The sequence below is a fragment of the Vidua macroura genome, chromosome Z (genome assembly GCF_024509145.1).
Source record: "Vidua macroura isolate BioBank_ID:100142 chromosome Z, ASM2450914v1, whole genome shotgun sequence".
Taxonomy (NCBI): Eukaryota; Metazoa; Chordata; class Aves; order Passeriformes; family Viduidae; genus Vidua; species Vidua macroura.
The window spans coordinates 73586047-73601909 of record NC_071611.1 but is presented as its reverse complement, the minus strand read 5'-3'; the positions used below and the strand labels follow the sequence as shown (position 1 = coordinate 73601909).

The 15863-nt window shown below is 49.9% G+C and overlaps 1 protein-coding gene across 2 annotated transcripts; it reads right to left on the bottom strand.

Annotated features, from left to right (window-relative positions):
• Window positions 1–445: 445 nt before the first annotated feature.
• On the bottom strand, window positions 446–15082 carry LOC128821492 (serine/threonine-protein kinase PAK 3-like). 2 transcript variants are annotated; one of them, XM_054002622.1, is made up of 9 exons: window positions 9343–9567; window positions 8882–9047; window positions 8512–8575; window positions 7756–7804; window positions 6893–7005; window positions 6147–6264; window positions 4555–5294; window positions 1958–2095; window positions 446–687 (listed from the first exon to the last, which is right to left on the bottom strand). In XM_054002622.1, the coding sequence occupies exons 1-7, from the start codon at window positions 9487–9489 to the stop codon at window positions 5073–5075; spliced, it is 879 nt and encodes a 292-aa protein (XP_053858597.1). In that variant the 5' UTR covers window positions 9490–9567; the 3' UTR covers window positions 446–687; window positions 1958–2095; window positions 4555–5072. The 2 variants fall into 2 exon arrangements, with proteins under 2 accessions (XP_053858597.1, XP_053858595.1); XM_054002620.1 differs by lacking the exons at window positions 7756–7804; window positions 8512–8575; window positions 8882–9047; window positions 9343–9567 and adding exons at window positions 9956–10288; window positions 10567–10698; window positions 13248–13379; window positions 14992–15082 and having other exon boundaries at window positions 447–687.
• Window positions 15083–15863: the final 781 nt, after the last annotated feature.

Below are 15863 nucleotides of genomic sequence, written 5' to 3'. Positions count from 1 at the left end.
CAGTCGCTGACAGCTCTGCACCGCAGGAGACCTTTCAGAGCACCCTCTCTGATCTTGCTGCTTTCTCAGCTGAGCAAGGCTCTCCTCCAGCCAAAGACATTGCACTTAGGGATACAAATCCAAGTGGCAGGCGCCCAAATGCTCTCGAGTCACAGCTGAAGGCCTGCATCAGCACAGGATGGTTTGGCTTCCCCTCTCCCCCTTTGGTTTTTCCTGCTAATGCCATTGCCATTTCTGCCTCAACTAGAAGTGCCCCAGATGTGCCAAAAGGGACCAGTGGGCCGTATTCCAAAGGCAGTGTGGTCTGGAGAGGATGAATGAAGAAGAGCCTTCTCCACTTACAAACCATACCAAAGAAGCCATAAGCGTGTCTTAGCACCAATCAAAAACACCTGGCAATTCAGAAGGAAATGTTGAGTTTTCTGAAGGGGTCAGAAGGAGGGGAATCTGCCAAATGAGTTGATGCTTCAGAAACTTTATTTAATTCCAATCCTACTCTATAAACCTATACTACAAAACAACTCAATAATCCTACTTTAGAGTCCTACTCTACAATCCTACTCTAACTTGGTTATGGAGATAATATCTTGACTGTTAGATTCTTGTCTTCTTCTTCTTCTCCTTCTTCACTGAGTTGATGAGTGGTACCAGGGTGGACGCTGGCTTGGCTGATGTTACAAATGGATGCTGTCCATAGGGAGAAAAAAAAAAAAAGAACAGTGAACCATGACTTTCCAAGCTCAGTGCTTCACAGACTCAATCAGGATTCCTCTGGTACTTAGAAAGACCCAGAAAGAGGAGTGACGGGGACATCTGCTCCCCTGTCATCCTGTGCAGGACCTTGCCATCACAGGCAAACCTGGCCCAGAATCCCACTTATCCCTTTATTCTGGTTTCTCCATCTAGCTGGGATTTTTGCCCTGCCAGTGCTCTAGAAATGGTGCTTTCTGTCCCTGGGGTTTCTTCCTTTCAGGAAACTCCAGTGACCCACATAGGTCCCTGTCTTTGAGAGACAGGCACCGTGCTAATTTCCACAGGGAGACAGAGCAGTGTCTACCTTTCCATGCCCTGCCCCTCCTGTGCTGGATGGCACCTTCCTTCCCAGCAGGGCCAGCCGAGTGGCGCTGGCTGCTGCAGTTCCCTCTCTGCCACACAGGCTGGCAGTAAGCCTGGGCCAGTTCCCCTCTGCCTGAGCGTGCCAGGCAGCAGATGGGGCTGGGACAAGTCCCTCTCAGCTGCCCCTGTCTGCGTGCCAGAAACCTCTAAGGGTGGGGTGGGGGGCAGAAACCAGGGCCCCTCAGAGGCTCACAGTGAGCCCCCCACAGCCCCTCCTGCCCACAGCCAAATCTCTCCAGACTGCTCTGCCGGGACTGGCTTCCTTGGGTTCCAGAAACAGCCAGAAAACAGAGCACCTGTCTTCTCAGGAAATGCGGAGAGAGGTGGAGTTATTCAGCTTTGTGAAGAACAGGCCCCAGGGAGACCTTATTGCCACTTTCCAAGACTTCAGAGTGGCTTTGAAGAAAGTGGAGGACATCTTTTTTATCAGGGCCAGTTAACAATAGAATGTGGGCAAATATTTTTAAACAAAATGGGGATCAAGTCAGAGTAAGTCTGAGGAAGAACTTGTTTACTCAGAGCATGGTGCAACACCGGCACAGGTTGTCCCAAGAGCTTGTAGGTGCCCCATCCCTGCAGGTATTCCAGGTCAGGTGGGAAAGGGCTCTGAGCAATCTGATCTCTTTGAAGATGTCCCTGCTCATTGCAGGACACTTGGACCAGATGACCTTCACAGGGCCCTGCCAGCCCAGCCCAGTCTAGGATTCTTCACTGTTTTCATTTGAACAGCACCAAGAGTGGAGGTGAGGAGGAACGGGGGCTCATCTGATGCCTTGGACCTCACTGGAGGAGGAGCCCATCCCTCAGACACTCTTTCACCTGCAGCCCCTTTGCATTTTACCTGCAGGAGATCCTTGGCAGACCAGCGCCGTGCCTCGTCTGTCTGCAGGCAGCAGCTCAGGAAGTCACGCAGGCAAGACGAGCATCGGTTGGGCTGCCGCAGCTTTGGTCTCCCTCCTCTGGCTATCAGGAGTTGAGCCTGCAGGAAAAGGAAACATAAGGCTCCAGCTGCTTCTTTCCCATCTGTAAGTGCTCTCTCAGATCCCATTGTTTAAGCTCCACTCTGCAGGGCAGTTTCTGCCCTGGCAGAGACCCAGAGATGACTTTTCTTTACCAACCAAAAACCCAAAGCCCAATGCAGCCACAGCTTTTCCAGCATTCAGCAGATCTTGCCTTGGCAGCTGATTTCATTGACTGACCTAGTTAGTGGGAACTACATCAGCAAAGCATGTTTCCTTCTCAGAGGATTCGCACCAGCTTGACAGGCTTTTGAGAAGACGGACTCTGCTACACTAACTAACTCTATTATTTCCAAGGATTAGTACATGAAAGGCATCTCTGCAGTGCTTGTTGGTCCCTTAAGCACAGTGGTCATAAACCAAAACTCATCGAGCTTCTTGTCCTCTTCTAGAAAACAGCAGTACGTGGAAGGCAAGAAAGGAAACCTGCCAGGTATTCCTCAGGTAAGGAAACAAACATTTGGAATCTCATATTCAACACAGACAGTTTAAGATGCCTGCACAAATGTATTGGGATGAAAATGCCTGCTTGGGCACACAGGAGCCACCTGCAGCTCTGTCTCTCAGCTGCAAGTTTCAGCTTCTTTATGTGGCAAAAGGAAAACTTTTCAAGGTCAAATCAGAAGAAGTGCCATCCCTATGGTCACCCTCTGCTCATTTGGATACTCAATCAATGCATTAATGGTGTCCCCATCGCAGAAAGTGTTGGGTAAGAAATGGGAGGTTTTGGCTGGCTCTCCATGGCACCAGGCTGTGGCCTGGTCTCCATAAAAATGCCTATCACAATACTAACAGCTCTGTGCTGGTGGCACTGAAATAGATGGTGACCAAAAAGACTATCCTCTTCAAGCCAGAGGAAAATTTCCAAGCCTGAAACAGCAAACACACTCCCCTTGAGTATAAATAATTATGGCAGCTTTCTTTCCTTTTCCCACACCCCCAGAGGTCACAAAGAGGGTTTTATCCTGTCTCTCTGCAGCTGTGCTCAGCCACTGGACATGGTGGGGAGCTGGAGTCCTCACTGTCCTTAGAACTGTGCAAGCCAGGGATGGCCCTGCTCCTGTGGTAAAGGAACACAGCACCGGCGTCAACCGCCCACGTTGGATCCCAGCCCTGGGCACCTGGCTGCAAGCTCATCAACTTGTTAAAGTACCCAGAAACAGCCAAGAGTTTAGTGTACAATTCTAACTGCAGTCGGAGAAAAACACATCCTAAACTTATCCAGGCCACCCACACGCAAGACTGAACAATGTACAGATGATTTGAAAGCCTGAAAGTTTTGAAGGCCAACAGGATTGGGAAAAGATGCTACAGTTTGGAGGAAAATTGATGTGCTGTGGTTAAAAAAAGAACAAGAAAGCAAAACTGTTGGGGAAGATGAAACAGGAAAACGTTCTAATCTGGCAAAAGATTTTTAGAATATGGAAACTATAAGCGAGATTGAAATGAAAGTAAGCTTTGAGATAGTTACTAGCCTTAGTTACTGAGCAACTGGAAAACAATGGTATGGCTGGCTGAAGGCAATCCCCTTCAGGGTGCAAAGAGTAGTTTTTAAGGTTTAAAATGTAACACAGTATGGTAATGTAATTATTCCTATAGGCTGTAGGTAAATGCTATAGGATCTGTCTTTTGTACTAGATTGGTTAGTGACAATTAGAATATTCAGCACAGAAGAAGATTTATTGGGCTGTAACCAGAACTTCCTCGCTCTTTCAGGTCTCTCTTTTGGGCTCCTCTTTTGGGCCTGCTCCGAGCTGTGGCTGGCAGCTCCAAACAGGGCCCCTGCAGCCACGCCCTTTGCAATAAACCAAAAGTTCCAAGACCTGGCTTCAAAGATCTCTCGTTTCTGTCCACCCTGACGGTCCTACCCATCATCGCTCCTAGACAAAACTACTTGGGCATAGCTTTGGTGGTTGTTTCTCTTTTTCCTTTCTTTTTCTTTTTCTTTTTCTTTTTCTTTTTCTTTTTCTTTTTCTTTTTCTTTTTCTTTTTCTTTTTCTTTTTCTTTTTCTTTTTCTTTTTCTTTTTCTTTTTCTTTTTCTATAAAATTGAAACTGGGAAGGTCTAACCTCCATTTCTCAGGCTATTTACCACATGTCTAACCTCTCCACTGAAAAATTCTTGTCCTTCAGAGACAGAGCTCCAGCAGGCTTCAAAAAGCAAATGAGAAATTTCAGGCATGGCTGGAGGCCAAAATTCCAGGTTTCTGAACTGGTTAGGTTTCTGAACTGGTTACCTTCCTCTTCCCTTCTGATGCAACCAAATCGACAGCAGATGCTGATGTGCTGCAGGGACATTTTTAGAAGGGGACCTTGGTGGAAGTGGTGCCAGCAGATGGCAATGGGATTTTGTCCAATGGCACACTGACCATGGGACAGGTGAGAAAGACAAGCAGGATCAGTGAGTATTTGCACCTTACCGAAACAGTTTTATTCCGGTAAGGGACTTCTCGTTCCACCATTTCGATGCCCACGATTCCAAAAAACCATATGTCCACTTTGGGGCCATATGGTTGACCTGTCACCACTTCAGGCGCCATCCACCCAGAAATGCTGGCCACTGAGCTCTGTCGACTCTGCTCAGGGGTGAGCTGAGCAAAGGGGCCAGAGTCAACTGTGGAGAAAAAAACATACCATGAAAGCCAGCTCAAGTTAGGAAATCAAGCAAAAGAATTCCCCACTCTCAGTCTAAGAATGTGCTGTTGAGTCTCCTGGAGAACTGTCCACGCTCTGTTTCCTCAGGGCTTTAGACAAGGAAGTATGGAATTGACCACTTCCAAAAAAACCCCAGTTGTTTTAAGCTGCTCACAGCAGTGGCCTTCATTCCCCTGAAGCTTTACATTGTAGCTCCCTCCCTCTGGAAGAGACACACACAGAGCAATGCCACTCTTGACTTCTCGTGGTTCCTTATACCTCTGTGCACGTTGCAACTGTGTCATCAGCTCACAGTGGGGGGCCCTGCACTGCCACCAGCACCATTTTTGGGGAGCTGGCAGTCACTCAAAGCAGCCCCACAGCCCACATCCCTGGAATGCTGCACCTGACCAAGAATACACTGACCCAGCTTGACAGAGCCATCGGTTCTGAGAAGGATGTTGCTGCTCTTCACATCTCGGTGGATCACGTGGTTCGAGTGAAGAAAATCCAGGCCTTGCAGGCACTGAGAGAGAAAACAGAAACAGGAGGGCAAAAATTAGTGATGTGATTTCATTACACAAGAAAGGAAACAGCTCTAAAAGATTCCCTCTGCAGGGGAATGGTGAGTAATGGCAGAACACAGTGCCATTGCGAGGAAGAGCTTGCTGCTCCACCACTTGCAGAGCAGGACCTTTCTAAGGAAAAGGCATGTCAGCTTTTGAAAAAGCAACAGCAGCTGCTGTTGTTGTAGACTGTCCCCTGCAAACCAGCCAGCATGGCTGCTGCTGCTGTGGATGTGCTTTCTCCATGCAGAGGACAAGTGAGGGGTTTTGCCAAGGAAGAGAAAGTCCCTCCCTTTGGTGTGAAGTGGATCACTTTGGGGTGGGAGGCTGCATGACAAAGGTTTTGTTGCTGGCCTCAGCACAGACTTGGAAGTATCACAACAGTCACCTTCCTGAAGCAAAGAGCATTTTGGCTGCACTACTGTCCTTTTCCAGTTGAGGACTATGAGAAATGAGTCTCTCTTTTTATTTTGCTGATCATTTCAAATGCTGCCACCAGCACCTTTGCTTTTACAGGCAAGGAATGCAGTGCAGACAGGCTGGAGATGAAAGTTTAGGGAAGCAAGGTGGAGAACAGCAAATACAAATCCAAGAGACAGAGTGAGAATACAACAGTAGGAGATATGAGTACAAGAACTAACTGCTGTGAGTGCAGGGGCACTGGCAGGCATTTCACTTGAGAGGCTTTTACTTGCCCATAGCATACCAGCAACACAGAAACAAAGCTTGGCACAAGAAATCACTCCAGGTTGGAGCCCTGTTTCCCAGACAATCCTGCCCAAGCCCTGGGCAGCACAGGTGGGATTGCTGACCTCCCGACTGATGGCTGCCATCTCGTCTTCAGACAGGTAGGTCTCGCTGATGACATCGCTCAGAGTGCCTCCGTCCATGTACTCCATGACCAGCCAGAGCTGCCCATCCACAAGGTAGCTGAAAGAAGGAAACAAGAGCATGGAGATAAACATGCATGGCTAGGTTGTTTTCTTGATTGACTATTGTTTCCAAGTCCCTTTGTGACAAGGACAGAATGAAAGGAATAGATATTCCCTCTAGGCTGTGCATTGTTTGCAATCTGTCTCAAGAAGAAAGGCACAGCTGTGAAAAAAGGAGATGTCTTCAATTGCCAGCAAGTAAAAACTGCAGGTTAGGAACAGATCAAAAACCTGTCAAACTGTGTGTTTCTGGAAATAAGCACCTAGTCTTCCTGGCATGCAAAGCAATGGAAAAGAGGGGACGCAATCCAAGGGAAATCCATGTTAGTTTATCTGGACGTAAGAGGACTCTTGAAAAAAACCAAGCCCCAAAACAATGTGGTGGCTGTGAACTTACAGGCTATTGATTCAGTAAGATATGACTGATGCAGGTTTTTGAATAATCTTCAAACTCTGTGTACCAGGGAAGACTCATGCAGACAAGATGCACTCTCTTCCCATCCACTGGAGATGAGCAGAGCAATAATAATTAACCAATAATTACAGCTCTATTTTCTGCCAGTGAACAAAGTGGAATTTTACCATGCATGTTTGCAATATGTAAACAAACATTCACAACAACTCACCTGTCTAAATAGTTGACCAGGTTGGGATTCTTATTTGTCTTCATGAGCATAAGTTCATTGACTTTTAGTTCCTTCTTCCTCGGTCCTTGGAGATTTATTTTCTTTATGGCCACCTAAAATGACATTGAAAATGAGTAACTTGAGAAGTTGGCGGCACAAGACCACAAGGCACATGGAGCGAGTGCTTTTGCAATGCCACAGCCGAGCTGTGCCAAACTGCCTTGTGATTGGGCATTGCAGTAATTAGGAACTGACATTGCAACAGCCCATTTCTCTGCTCCCTTGGAGGCCACTTACAGGACACGTGGCCACTGAGGTTTTGCCTTGTCCACTTGGTAACTGTGGTGTCTCAACTATCACCCACAAAGCTCTGAGCACACTCCCTGCTGCTTTGTCTGGGATTCAGAAGAAGTAATCCATGCCTTAATACTCTGTGGATACATCTCGGGCTATGGGCAGGACTTAGGGCTTTTAGGGATGCTGTGCAGATCTCTCCCTACGTGCAGTTCTCCAGTGCAGCACTGCAGGTGGCTAAGGAACTACCAGTAACTTTCAGATGCATTTGCTGGCAAGCAGAAGTGAGAATTCAGGACTCTGAAGCCGTAGCCCCAAAGAGCAGTGAGATGCTCAAAGGCACCACCTTTGTTTTAGCAATGGAGAGCAAATGAGCACATCCTTCTCTGAAAGGAACTGTTGCCCTCCTTGCCTTCCTTCTGGCAGCTGAGAAGGACAAAGACTGTCCCAAATGTATTTTGCAGGCTGGTAGCAGTCTGTGCTTCTTGTGCCTTTTCTGCACACCTCTACTCAAAGCTCCAGCCACAGCTGCTCACACCAGAGGACCTGCGGGATTTGTTGACATTTACCTGCTCTCCTGTGGCATTGTCAAGTGCTCTGCAAACATCTCCAAAAGTCCTAGAAACAAAAAAGCAGCAAAGAAAGGAGAAGACATTTAGATCTTGCAGTGAAAGCCAGCCCACAGAGGAGATCTCTGCTGCAAATGCCTAAAACCTGCCGGATGCAGGCGGGCTCTGCCCGAAGGCAGATGATGCATTTTCCTCTCAAGTGCATGGGCACTGGGCCTGTCCCTGAAGCGTTGCTGTTTACTGCCTCAGCTCCTAAGGAGAGCTCCTTCTTTCACCTTGGGTTTCAGGTTCTAAACTGTGCAGGTTTTGTCCTGACCATGGAGTATTTCCTTCAGCAATCTCTTGGAAAGAAATGTTCCTGAGAACTGTTATCTGACAGCTATCAGGGAGTATCTTGCTCTTTCAGGCAAGCAAGTTTCTTCCCCTTTTATTAGTGTGGCTGTATGATTTGGAGATATACAAAAATGCTCAGGAAATTAACACAGAACTGTCCCACACTTGAGAGACAAGGAGATTTTCCAGGTCCTGTTCCTTGCTGCCGGCAAGAACTTGGCAGCATGGAGGTGTCTCTGCCAATGCCTTCTGGGCACACTCACAAATTCAGAGCAGCACTGAGAGATGGGACAATCTATCCCCAGTGTCTGAACATGGGGATAGATGTCTGTTTGCAGCTGTTCTGACTTCACACTGCATAGATATTCCACCAGAAAAACACCTGGCCCATGGTTATGTAGAAGTAACTGTGGTTGGACTCACCCTCTGCCAATATATTCCAGTTCAGTGTATTTCATCACAGGATTTTCCATGTTCACTATTTTCCCTGAGGGAAACAAAATGCAAGATGCTCACTTTAAAGCAGATATCTCAGCTTCCAGGAGATTCAAAAGGCAGACCCAGAGCCTGGAGCTTTGAACCCTTTGTGTTCGGCTGGGTAACAACAACAACCAGGCAGACAGCTCTGCAGCACAGGTGGCCAGCACAGAGACTGCTTTTCTACAGCAGTTCCTGTGGGGAAATGTCTCTAAATGTCCCTGGGACACCAAACTCAGGAAAAGCATTTGGTACAGCTATGTTGACACCTGCACACAATAGACTGTCCCTCAGACAAGAAATACAGCAGACGTACTCAGTAGCTCCAGGGAGTCATCCTTGATCTCCTGTTGCTGAGCAGCAGCTGGGTCAGCACTGGAGATGAACAAACCGCCCCGGCTCCGCTTCTCAGGTTGGGGAGCAAAAGCTCCTTTAGACCATGCTGTTGCTGCAGCAGGTTTGGTGACAAAGCCCTTGTAGATCTGGGACAAGAAATGAGTTTATGTCAGAAAGGTGGCTGGCAGAGATTAGCCTGAGATTCCATTTCAAATGCAAGCCCTTAGGAAGGTGCTGTCAGCAACATGAAGCGCTCTTAAGTGGGTTTTTTCTGATGTCCACTTCTCAGACTGGATGGGTCAAAACCAAAGGCTAGTTCTACTCGAGTGGATAGCCAGATTCATGGTCCATTTTCATGGATTTTCTGAAGGATCACTGCCACAATGCCCATTCTACTTCCTCTCAAGGATTCCTTTCCCCCTCCAAGGGCTACAGACACACTTGCAGCTCCTTGTTCAAGTGCTCGTCCTCCCCCCACTGTGTCCTCTTTTCCTGCACCATCTTCAGGTCATGCCCAACCTGTAGCACCTTTGGTGGGGACAGTTCCTGTGCCTCACGCCAGCCTCGGGGCTCTTCAGTGCCACTCATTTGCCGGAAGTCTTTGCCGGCTGCCCGGTGAGATGTCAACACTTGCACCTCGAGTCAAACAGAACAAAGCAGTCAGAGACTACAGCTTGTCCCTGTCAGTCAGGAGTCACTGACTGTGAGGAAAGAACAGATTTACAAGGGATACAGACAGCTTGTTTCAATCCTCCATCTGGGTCACCATCTTCCCCTGTAAAAACACCTCAAGAAACAAGGAGAGCAGGAACAGGCCAGCAGGAATCAATTTGGATGACTGCTGGCCAAAAGGCCAAAGGACAAGTCCCACTGTCCAGGGCAGCAGCTGAGATTCAGCACACCAGGAAATGTCCTTCTGAGTGACTGTGATACACACTAGAGCAGGATGGCACTCAGAGGCATCACCCCGCTCCCTGCTGCTCTGCACTGGGAAGGCCAGAAGGGCAGAAACCACCAGTTTGGTGACTGCAGTGGCTATCCCTCTTTCACTCACTTGCTTTTGTAGAGCCTGAGGGAGGGGATTAAGTTTTTCTCTGATGATTTTAATTTCTTCCTCCTGCCTCTTCTCCCTTGCCATGATCTTAGCGTGAGCTTTCTGAAAGTCTGTGTCCAGCTGTTCCTTCAAGTTCTGTAAAATACAAGAGAGAGGATCTTTCATGAGTGGAGTGGCTGCCACTCTTTCACTCACCTGGTTTTGTTGATCGCCCCTCTGCTGATGGAGATTCATCTCCTCTTGAATTCTTCTCGTGTCTTCCTGGTTCTTCTTTACTTCCGTGATGGCACTCTGAGCTTCGGGCTGCTCTGCTTGTGGCTCTGCCTTGATGCTCTGTACACACAAATGCAGAGCAAGTGACTGGGAGCTGCCATAAGGCTCAGCTTTTTCCTCTTGCAGCCTCAAAATCACATTTATTCAGCCACTTCTTTCTGCTTCCCTACCCACACCTGCTTCCAATGGAACCCTCTTGTCCCAGTGCTGATCTCTGCAGATTCCAAGGCTCCGTGCTTTCAGTGCCTCTGGGACTCCTGGCCTCCTCACTCCCAAGAGCTCTGTTTTATGCCCCTCTTCCTGCCCTTTCCCTCTGACACCTGGCGAGTCTGGCTTACCTGGCCATTCTCCTGTGGCTCTTCCACCTGCTGCCTGAGCTGCTCTTCCTGCTCTCGGGCTCTCAGCTCTCCCTGAGTCTGGCATGGCATCTCTGATAAGGCAATCTGCTCCTGCTCTTTCTCTGGAAGGATCTGCACAGAAAGCAAGAGAAGATGGGTTTCAACTTTCCATAGGACATTTGTGGGCTAAGACTCAAGAACTGATGGGCTCACACGTTCCCAAAGCACTGTGCTGCTGCTCTCCTGGGTCATTCTCTGCCCGTGGGGAGGCACAGATTCCAAAGTGACCCTGGCACTACAATCAGGGGCCATCTGGGGCTGAAGCTCCAACAGCCTCTCAGGCAGCTGACAGGGAAGGTGTGGCATTTCTCAGGGGTCTGGTGAGGGCCTCCCTCTGCTCCTGCCATGTCCTGTTTGTCTTTCAGTAGTGACTGACACCCAGCCCAGTCCCACAGCTCCATCCTGCCTCTGCAGGTGGCTTCCTGGGTGAGCTCACCCTTTATGAGAGACACTTCTGGAGTTCATGTTCTCTTCACCACCTAAAACATGGAATTCTTCCACCTCTCTGGGACAGGCAGAAATTAAAGAATTAACTGGGGGCCTCAGGATGAAGAGGCTGGAGGAGGAAAACAGCTCTGAGGGGAAAAAACCACCATATCTGGAGGGGGAAACAGCTCTGCCTGCTCAGAATCGGTCAACAGAACGTGTCTCTAATCCTCTCCTGAAAGGGATGCTTTAAGTGAACTTTGCACCTCCAACTACTTTGGACCAGAGCCAAGAAGATTCAATTATGCAAATGACAGATAGATAGATAGATAGAGAGAGAGAGAGAGAGAGAGAGAGAGAAAGATAGAACTCACTCTTATAATCTCTCTTTCCTATCATTTCTGTTGCTACACACACTTGGTAGACATTGCCCTGATCAGCAGCAATCCTGAGATTGCTCTCCTGTTGCTTCAATAAACCACACTCCCGGGGAATCTGGAGCATTTAGGTCCTTATGGAATGCAATCAGGTCCAGAGCATTGCACTGGGAATGGCACTCTTGCAGCATCTGTGCTTGGCCAAGTGCTTCTCTTGGACTTGATGACACTGAGAGTGCTAAAGGGGCTGTAATCAGAAATAAAGCCCAGCCTCTGCCAGCTCCTCTGATCTCTGAGGACAATCTGGAATGCAAGAGCATTGATTTCCTGCTCAGTTCCCAAACACCACGTTTACTGATTCCCTGGGCTGCAAAAAGGCAGAGGTACTGTCAATATGAATGCGAAGTGCAAGGCCCTGTTGACTGGCCTGGCACCAGAACAGCTCCTTCTGCACCAATCTCGCTGCCCCAAACAATGTGATCTCATGCAAAAATACTGCATCCTCCAAAAATGTCACCTTACAAAAGAAAATGCGAGCAGAATCTCAACAAGTGCTGGACAAAGACAGAAAAGTTTGAGGAAAATAGCCTTGCCTTGCTGAGAAATGAGAAACTGAACAGGACTTCTCCTCCCAACAAAGGAAGAAACCACAACATGAAAGAGTCACCAAATGAAGTGTCAAAAACACTTGGATGCAGTGAGATAATATTTGTAGGAGAAATAGCATTTGTAGTGAGCACTATCTTGCAGGGATTTATGGAACTCTGCCTGGAGGTCACTGACGAGCCTCCCGTTGTCCAGGCTAAAGCTCCCTCAGCACCTCCTCCTTGGCCTTGCGCTCCACAGCCTTCCCCAGCTCCCGTGTCCTCCTCTGCACACGCTCCAGCCCCTCAAGGACTTTCTGCTTCACAGGGGCCCACAACTGGGCACAGCACTCCCAGCTGTGGCCGCAGCGCTGCCCAGCCCAGGGGGACGCTCCCTGCCCTGCTCCTGCTGCCCCACTCTTGCTGACACAGGCCAGGACGCCCTTGGCCTTCCTGGCTCCCTGGCCACGCGCTGGCCCACCTTCAGCTGCTCTTGACCGGCACCCCTGGGTCCTTTGGGCCCACGCAGCTGCCCCACCACAAACTTGCCCCTTTGACGTCAAATACAGCAGCCACAATTCCAAGATGTCCTTCCTCTTCTCAGCAACACAAGACAGCAGTCAAGGACTTGCAGCTTCACCCCCACCCGAGCCACTAATGCCATTTCCAAAGCTGCAGGCTTCATCCCAAAACGCATCCACAGAAACTCGCCCCTTCTGCTTTTTGCCTGGCAAGAAGCCTTCCCTACAAGGCACTTGCTTCCTTTGGCCTCACCCCACAAGAATAGCCTACCCCAGCTTCATGGACAACGCAATCATCTCCTTGCAGCTTATCAAAAGCCAAAAGAGACTGTACAAGTGAAGAACTGCTGCAGAAAACTGCAGAACACTTCCACAAGCCAAACACACCTTTGCAGAAAGGGAAAACAACTAAAGAAAGCCCTGTGACCTCCAGCACGAGCACCTGTGCCCTTGGCCACGGCCCTGCAGAAGCCCAGAGACAGAGCTTTCTTGAGCCAAGCAGGCAGAAGCTGAGCCGCAGTCCCCAGCTCTTGGGTGCCTCAAGGTGACAGGCCAAAGGCCAATTTCTAGCTGTCCCTGCCTGCAGGAAATGGCCGCGTCCTGCGGGATTCCAGCACTCAGCATCCTCAGCCAGCAACAGCAAGTGCTGGCTGCTCAGAAACTTGCAGCTCTGCCTTGCACTAAAGACAGCACCAGCCACAACTGGCACTTACTCTCTTGGAAGCATCAGGCTCTGCTGTGACCACAGCTGCAGGCTCGTGGTCGTCTTGCTCCTTTTGCTCCTCTTTGGCTTCTTCTCCAGGAGCAGAGGGAGCCGGGGCAGAGACTGCTGCTGCTTCTGTCATCTGTGGCAAGAGAGAAACATGAGGGACAGGCCGTTACCTATGGTTTAGCACCTCCTTTCTCCTGGCATCTACAACCACCTCTTTGAAGGAGAAATCATCAGCATTCTTAGCAATGGCATTCTAAGTCACTCCGGCCAGATTAAAATGGGCTAATTCAAGAGAACTCTGTTTGCCTAGGAATTTGATAGTCCTCCATGGCTGCTATCTGCAAGGCACAGTGCCTCTGCACAAGGGAGCTTTTAGCTCTTGAAAGCTGTGAAATGGAAAAGTAGGAAATAGCCAGCAAGGCCTTTGCTATTGCTGCGGCAGACATGGAAAAGTAAGAGTGGATCAGAATCCCATTTGGTGCAGGAAAAGGGCAGGAAAGCTTGTGCAGAAGCATCTTTGCTTGCTGGGAAGAGAGAAAATCAGCAGGGCTTCTCCTCCTAGCAAGCCAAGAAACCACAAATTGGAAGTGTCACCTGCTCAGGTGGCTAAAGCCCTGGCATGCAGAGCGGGGATGTTTGGCAGGGAAGCAGGCCTTGGGGTGAGCGCTGTCCTCTATGGATCTATGGAAGTGTGCCTGAAGGGCCCTGACGAGCCTCCCGTTGTCCAGGCTAAAGCTCCCTCAGCACCTCCTCCTTGGCCTTGCACTCCACAGCCTTCCCCAGCTCCCGTGTCCTCCTCTGCACACGCTCCAGCCCCTCAAGGACTTTCTGCTTCACAGGGGCCCACAACTGGGCACAGCACTCCCAGCTGTGGCCGCAGCGCTGCCCAGCCCAGGGGGACGCTCACTGCCCTGCTCCTGCTGCCCCACTCTTGCTGACACAGGCCAGGACGCCCTTGGCCTTCTTGGCTCCCTGGCCACGCGCTGGCCCACCTTCAGCTGCTCTTGACCGGCACCCCTGGGTCCTTTGGGCCCACGCAGCTCCCCCACCACAAACTTGCCCCTTTGACGTCAAATACAGCACCCACAATTCCAAGATGTCCTTCCTCTTCTCAGCAACACAAGACAGCAGTCAAGGACTTGCAGCTTCACCCCCACGCGAGGCACTAATGCCATTTCCAAAGCTGCAGCCTTCATCCCAAAACGCAACCACAGAAACTCGCCCCTTCTGCTTTTTGCCTGGCAAGAAGCCTTCCCTACAAGGCACTTGCTTCCTTTGGCCTCACCCCACAAGAATGGCCTGCCCCAGCTTCATGGACAACGCAATCATCTCCTTGCAGCTTATCAAAAGCCAAAAGAGACTGTACAAGTGAAGAACTGCTGCAGAAAACTGCAGAACACTTCCACAAGCCAAACACACCTTTGCACAAAGGGAAAACAACCAAAGAAAGCCCTGTGACCTCCAGCACGAGCACCTGTGCCCTTGGCCACGGCCCTGCAGAAGCCCAGAGACAGAGCTTCACTGAGCCAAGCAGGCAGAAGCTGAGCTACAGCCCCCAGCTCTTGGGTGCCTGAAGGTGACAGGCCAAAGGCCAATTTCTAGCTGTCCCTGCCTGCAGGAAATGGCCGCGTCCTGCGGGATTCCAGCACTCAGCATCCTCAGCCAGCAACAGCAAGTGCTGGCTGCTCAGAAACTTGCAGCTCTGCCTTGCACTAAAGACAGCACCACCCACAACTGGCACTTACTCTCTTGGAACCATCAGGCTCTGCTGTGACCACAGCTGCAGGCTCGTGGTCCTCTTGCTCCTTTTGCTCCTCTTTGGCTTCCTCTCCAAGAGCAGAGGGAGCCGGGGCGGAGACAGCTGCTGCTTCTGTCACCTGTGGCAAGAGAGAAACATGAGGGACAGGCCGTTACCTATCGTTTAGCACCTCCTTTCTCCTGGCATCTACAACCACCACTTCGAAGGAGAAATCATCAGCTTTCTTAGCAATGGCATTCTAAGTCACTCCGGCCAGATTAAAATGGGCTAATTCAAGAGAACTCTGTTTGCCTAGGAATTTGATAGTCCTCCCTGGCTGCTATCTGCAAGGCACAGTGCCTCTGCACAAGGGAGCTTTTAGCTCTTGAAAGCTGTGAAATGGAAAAGTAGGAAATAGCCAGCAAGGCCTTTGCTATTGCTGCGGCAGACATGGAAAAGTAAGAGTGGATCAGAATCCCATTTGGTGCAGGAAAAGGGCAGGAAAGCTTGTGCAGAAGCATCTTTGCTTGCTGGGAAGAGAGAAAATCAGCAGGGCTTCTCCTCCTAGCAAGCCAAGAAACCACAAATTGGAAGTGTCACCTCCTCAGGTGGCTAAAGCACATGGATGCAGAGCGGGGAGGTTTGGCAGGGAAGCAGGCCTTGGGGTGAGCGCTGTCCTCTATGGATCTATGGAAGTGTGCCTGAAGGGCCCTGACGAGCCTCCCGTTGTCCAGGCTAAAGCTCCCTCAGCACCTCCTCCTTGGCCTTGCGCTCCACAGCCTTCCCCAGCTCCCGTGTCCTCCTCTGCACACGCTCCAGCCCCTCAAGGACTTTCTGCTTCACAGGGGCCCACAACTGGGCACAGCACTCCCAGCTGTG

Coding starts and splice junctions, on each gene's coding strand:
- LOC128821492 (XM_054002620.1), bottom strand. CDS start 13,379: ATGACAGAAGCAGCAGCAGTCTCTGCCCCGGCTCCCTCTGCTCCTGGA. Junction 10,289..10,566: donor AGCCACAGGAGAATGGCCAG/GTAAGCCAGACT, acceptor TTGTGTGTACAG/AGCATCAAGGCAGAGCCACA. Junction 6,265..6,892: donor CTGGTCAACTATTTAGACAG/GTGAGTTGTTGT, acceptor TCCTTCTTTCAG/CTACCTTGTGGATGGGCAGC.